Genomic DNA, 6,483 nt, shown 5'->3' on the forward strand with positions numbered 1-6,483 from the left:
ATATCCATATATGCCCTTCAGCATCCTCAGCTTTGATCTTCCTTGTTACTACTTGAAGATGGGTGAGAATAGTTACATCAATCATCCTGTTCCTTCAGACAGTCCCTAATCTTGACAACACAACCCGATGAACAGGTGTCCACACCTTGACAAATTAACATGAACTTTTTTAATATACAAATCAAATAAATTCACAGTGCCATTAACAAAAAATAGATATTTTCATAAGAGCATTAGCATAAACAGATGAAATGTATGATATTTAAGGTCAAGAGAAAAATTGAAGTGTGTGGGGGGTGGGGGTGGGGGGGGGGGTTTTATCTTTAACCGATACTTGAACAGACATCTGAACAGCAACAAAGTTAAACAGGATAACCATGACAACGCAGTTCTGCAATACTATGATCTATAAACCATGAACTGACACTTAAAGTACAATTAAAATAAATTTTTTTTAATTTTATAATCCCTAAAGTATATAATCAATATTAGAAACATACTGTATGACTACAACACAGGGCCATAGACTTAATCTACTCAACAGTACAACACAGGGCCATAGACTTAATCTACTCAACAGTCTCTCAATGTGACTTTTAGTGTTTTTAACTAGGTCTGCAAAGACACAAAACAAATCTTTCTCCCTACTAAAACAAAGCATTATCTAATTTTGTCTCTATATAAGTCATTATGGTTCTTAAGGCAGTTCAGTCTAAAAATTCACTTCTAAAAAGGCTTTTAAAGTCATCTTGTTTCTGAAGAAAAACTCATGTTTGAAAAACATCCGAAAATATCGCCCTGTATTCCAAACTGTTCCGTATGATTCCATATCCCGCCATATCAACCTGCATGTGTGTATATAAATCCTCTATAAAAACTTCTAGCCATTTCCTCATGAGAATCTGCATCATGATAAAAGAATTCCAGCATGCTCCAATACAGGATTAGGTGGATTATGAAGTTAGATTTATGGTCTGTCAAGAAGTGTTTCTACCATGGCCTCCACATAAACTTAGAGTGTGTGATGATGGAGGAGTTCAGGCTGTCCTCAGCTGATGATGAGCTTGCTTCGGTTTCTGTCTCCTCCAGGTCGGAGCACAGATCCTCACTGGAGGGGTTGGACGGGGATGGGGACAATGCTGAGGACAGGTCGGACACACTGCGGCCTCCTGGACTCAGCGCCTCTCCGGCTGGCCATGATCCACTGGAGGAGGAAGGCTCTGAAATGAGATCCATGATCATCTCCTGAAGGTGATCCTCATTTAATGGCATGCACTCCAGCAGGTGGTTGAGCAGCTCTGCAGCCACCATGGCATCGATCCCTGGGCATGTGGACACAAACGTGTGCACCTCATGCATGCACTGGATGTAACCTGCTGCGAATCTCTCACTGGCCTCTTGACTCACAGCTTCAGCCTCTGGAAGTCCAGACACACAAGCTTTAAATAATTTTCACTGCAACCAATTCTTCTATGTATACTGCAACTGAGACTGGGTCATCTTACCTTGAGAACGGTTCTGTAGGATGTTCTCGACTCTTTTCACTGTTAGTTCAAGCACCTCTGCGTTCTCCATCTTTGTGTGCAACTGAAGGAAAAGTGAGATAAATATGTATAAACATCTATAATATTGTTAATGATTGTTATTGTTAACCTCACTAGGTGAATATCTATCTATCTATCTATCTATCTATCTATCTATCTATCTATCTATCTATCTATCTATCTATCTATCTATCTATCTATCTATCTATCTATCTATCTTTCTATCTATCTATCTACTGACTGTCAGTGATAGAGGTAGTAAAGAGAAGATCAACTTACATCGTTATCTGTGAGCAGTGTCCTGAGATCCTGCAGGCTTTCATTAATGCGCGCTCGCCTCTTTTTCTCCACTATAGGTTTTCGAGTCTAAAGAGAAAAACATGCAATACATGCGGTGTGTGTTTAAGATACCACAGACTTCCATATCATTTTTGGCATTAAATGACAACGCAAAATGGTCTTACCTTTCTGTCACCTTTTGTAGCATAAAATTCGTCCTCCTCCACCCCGAAATCGTTTCTGAGTCTAGCCGCGGGGGCCATTCCAACCAGATGCTTGGTCAGCGCTCCGCCGTCCGGAACCGCTCGGTCCGTAAAATAAAGCAGCCTAAAGATACAATATTTGATCTCCTTTATTGTGTTTTGTGTGCAAATCAAACGAGACTGGTAGTTTATCGATGTGAGGCTAGAGTAAGGGTTTTATAGTAGCTCATTTGCATATGAATGAAACATTCGCGTGCTCGCACCAGCCAATCGGCGCGCGCGCTTTTGTCTCTGTCTCCGAGAACACACATAAGCGAAGCTGCCGAATTGAATTCTTTTTGTTTATATCTATAGATAGGCTATATTTTCTCTTCAGCAAACGCTTATATGAGTGTTATTAACATGACTGTAGGATACAATTAATCCATTATATAGCCTATATGTATCCATTATATGTGTAGGTATTGCACGCACAATATCTTATACACACACATAGCCTTTTTATTTTCCTGAAATCCTTTTTTAAAGTTCTCAATTTGCTGGCCACTTGTTGGCTGAGTTTCCTTCAAATATAGTTAAACTCATCCGTTTAAATAATAGGCTAATAATTGAATTGTTTTAGTTTAGTTTACTTTTAGTTTATGCTAAAAGATAAAAAGGTTTTTTTCTGTTCAAAACTGAGTTGTGCTCACAGAGGTCGAGGGGTCGTGCGGGTGTAACGTAATGCCGTCAGTTGGCAGCTGCACGCGGCAGTCAGGGCTGAATAGAATAGAGCATGGAGAGGGAGAGGGAGAGGGAGGGGTGGGTGAGCGACAGGTGTCCAACTGTTCCTCTGGCGCCCGATGGTGCTCTCGACTGACTATAGAACAGACAACATTCAACATTCATGACTATAACGAAAAAATGTCCAGGTAACATTTCATTCCAAAATCCAAAACAAAACAAAAAATACGAAACAACATTATAAAAAAAAAAAAAAAACTATAAGCCTGTATAGGACCATAAAGATTTTTGGGATTGTTACATTGTTCTGACAATTAAGCACAATTGTCCCGCCAAATTCTCATTAATGCGTATGTAGCCTACTTTAGCAATGCTGCAATGCATCTATCCTGGTTCGAACATTCAGTTTACAGTTTTTCTCAATCGATTTGACACATTTCTCCACATGAACATAGTTGCTCTCAAAACAATTAACACAGCAAACTAAACACACTCTTATGTTGGCAAAACGGTTTAGTGTTCACTGCATAATGAAGCATTGCATTTTATTCTAGTAATGCAAATCAAAAATAAATACTAACATCAAAACTACAAAAACTGTAGTTTTGATGTTAGTATTTAACAATGTCACGGCTACACAACCTGCACCTTCAGACACGGACACTTACGCCACGCCCACTCGTTCACAATCACCGGAATACTGAACACCTGTGCATCATCACCAGAGCCACATATAAGCACACCAGTCCCATCACTAATTGTCTGGTCTTGCACCGATCCATACACCTCTACTGAACCCTTATTACCTGGACATTGGTACCTGTCGTCGTCGTCGTCGTCGTCTTCGTCGTCTTCGTCGTCTTCGTCGTCTTCGTCGTCTTCGTCGTCTTCGTCGTCTTCGTCGTCGTCGTCGTCGTCGTCGTCGTCGTCTTCAGTCCTGAGTCCTTCGTCGTCATCTGTGCCATCATCTGCATCTGTCAAGGAAAGTTGTCATCATTATACCAGTTGTCTGTTCTACATGTCAATATTCCCTACCTGTTTTATCACCTGTGTCTGAAACCTCTGTCAGTAAACACTGTTGCACTTTACCTCATCTGTGTCCTCGTCTGTGTCTGACAAACAAATTCAGCTGTAGATACACAAATTAAATTACGTTTTTCGTGTTTTTTTTTTTTTATATATATATATATATATATATATATATATATATATATATATATATATATATATATATATATATATATATATATATATATATATATATATTATTATAGTTTGTTCCGTTGCTAAAAAGCATTGTTCAATGAAGCGACATTTTCAAAACTCTTCATACAGGCTGCATTACTAAGATGAACCTTGGCCAAACAGTTAATCTTACCTCCAACACTCGCCCTGACCAACAAAACACTTCATATGTCTCAAGATAAGTTATAACACTGTGTTATGAATGACTGAGAATTGCCACTACATACATGATGAACTTAGATCTTTGAAGTTTAAATGATTTTCACATAAATCAGTATTCCATTATAGAATGAGAATAAGATCTTTTCATGGTACTGTCTGTAGCATAAAGAATAAATGAGAAATGCGGTAATTTTTTTTCTGTATCTTTACACAGTAATTTACTTGTGAAAAATAAAGTTAACAAAAAAATCCTGAAGCAATAATTACAAAAACAAACAACTATCAAAAACAAGTTCAGTATAATGACGTATGTGCAGTATTGGAGTCCCAGCTGTGCGAGGAGGCATTTCTGTGTGGAGTTTGTATGTTTTCTCCGTCTTGACATTGGTTTCCTTTGCAGAGGGTTTACCTATGGGTTTAGCCTACAATCCAAACACATACAGGACCAGTGAACTAGAGACTGTAAGTTTGCCCATAAGTGTTTGTCTGTGGTGGACTGGCCATCTGTCAAGGGTGTTTTCCTGCCTATGACCCGAGACACTGGGAAAGAGTCCAGCCTCCCCACGACCCTACATAGAACAAGCTATTTGGAAAATGTATGGAATGGATGGATGGATAGTACTATGAGGGTTCTAGTCCTCCCTCTCTCTGCCACTGTTCTTTCCCCTCCAATGTGTCTTCCTTGATCCATGTTTCCAAAAAAAATCATTCTGAAGCCAATCCCCCAATTTACCAAAAAATTACTTAAAAAAAATTAACTACTGTAAGAGAGACTAAAATAGGACATGGGTTGTCTTTCTGAAATTGTAATTAGTTGTGTTTGGATAAAAAAATATATATATTTACAGGTTGTTTTGTTTTTTTCTCAATTGCTAACAAGCATTGTTCAATACTGAAGCCATGCACATTTTCAAAACTCTTCACAGGGTTGCCAACATGAATCTTGGCCAAACAATTAATCTCACCGCCAAACTCACTCTGACCAACAAAACACTTCAAATATGTCTCAAAATAAGCTTGTTCCATCATAACACTGGCAACCATTCTAATTCAGAAAACATACATGTCATTCTTAACACACTGATCTAAAAAACACTAACAGGGAACATTACATAAATTATCAAATTTGATCTTTGAAGTTTGAATGATTTTTCACATAGATCAGTATTTCATTATAGGAGAAGAATAACATCATTTATTTTACTGACTGTATTACTGCACAAAGAATGAATGAGAAATGCAGCATTTTCTATATCTTTACATATAGTAATTTACTTGCAAAAAATAAAAAGTTGAAATTAAAAAAAAAAAAAAAAAATGTTCTCTCCATGTTGACGTTGGTTTCCTCTGGGTCTCCCCCACAATCCAAACACATACGGGACAGGTGAATTGAAGAATGTAAGTTGCCTGTAGGTGTGAGTGTGAATATAAATATGGGTGCAAGTGTGTCATCCCTGTGATGGACCAGCCATCTGCCCAGGGTGTTTTCCTGAAGACGACCAGAAACGCTGGGAAAGGCTCCGGCCTCCCCACGACCCTATAGGACAAGTCGTTTGGAAAATGGATGGATGGATGGATGGATGTACAGTACTGTGAGGGTTCTAGTCCTCCCTCTCTCTGACACTCTTCTTTCCCCACCAATGTGGCTTCCTTGATTCCAAACAAAGTCCTTCTGAAGATTTACTAAAAGATGCCTGAAAAAATTTACTACTGTAATAGAGACTAGAAATAGGACTGCTAAAATACTGCTAAAATTTTATATTTCAACATAATTCCTGCAGAAATGCACAGAGATTGCCATTATTCTGGTTTGAATGTTCTTTTATCAGTTTTGAAAGCAGTGTGTTAGCATTCGATAAATGTGCTGCAAATATATAGTGTTTTGTAGATGGTGAAGTATGAATGACAAAAGTGCTCATGGATTTTGGAAAATGTTGTCACTGAATGCATTTTGTGTGAAAGCAATGACATTTTTTTCAGTTTGGTCCACAAAGACTTTTGTTTCCCTGAATGTGTGAAGAGATTTGAAAAGGCTTCAGTATGGTCAAAGAATTTCATCAACATCATAGCATATATTTTCATGAATCATTTATTGTGGGGAAAAAAGCCATGAATGCTGTATCCATCCTTTTGCCTCAACTCCTCCACAAGCCTTTGCCATCACTTGAAGAAGACCTACTTGTTTGTAGGGATTGCGATCATATACTTTCCATCTCCAAGAGAAGAATTTGCTGGAAGGAACACCATCCTGAAATGGGGGTATTGCTTAAACCCCTCTTGCACCAGTGCTGAATTGTGAAATTGAACATTGTCTCACACAACTATAT

At 38.4% G+C, this 6,483-nt stretch overlaps 1 protein-coding gene across 1 annotated transcript; it reads right to left on the reverse strand.

The window, feature by feature from the left end:
* Window positions 1-990: 990 nt before the first annotated feature.
* her13 (hairy-related 13) lies at window positions 991-2,086 on the reverse strand. Its single transcript, XM_067365883.1, has 4 exons — window positions 2,009-2,086; window positions 1,824-1,910; window positions 1,506-1,587; window positions 991-1,418 (listed from the first exon to the last, which is right to left on the reverse strand). The coding sequence occupies exons 1-4, from the start codon at window positions 2,084-2,086 to the stop codon at window positions 991-993; spliced, it is 675 nt and encodes a 224-aa protein (XP_067221984.1).
* Between the last annotated feature and the right edge of the window lie 4,397 nt (window positions 2,087-6,483).

This window comes from Chanodichthys erythropterus, chromosome 17, assembly GCF_024489055.1.
Source record: "Chanodichthys erythropterus isolate Z2021 chromosome 17, ASM2448905v1, whole genome shotgun sequence".
NCBI classification, from domain to species: Eukaryota; Metazoa; Chordata; class Actinopteri; order Cypriniformes; family Xenocyprididae; genus Chanodichthys; species Chanodichthys erythropterus.

Bases quoted from the DNA above. Each gene is read 5' to 3' on its own strand.
- her13 (XM_067365883.1), bottom strand. From the start codon at position 2,086: ATGGCCCCCGCGGCTAGACTCAGAAACGATTTCGGGGTGGAGGAGGAC. The intron at 1,911-2,008 runs GTAAGACCATTT...TTTTCTCTTTAG, and splicing joins CTACAAAAGGTGACAGAAAG to ACTCGAAAACCTATAGTGGA. The intron at 1,588-1,823 runs GTAAGTTGATCT...CTTTTCCTTCAG, and splicing joins CACTGCTCACAGATAACGAT to TTGCACACAAAGATGGAGAA.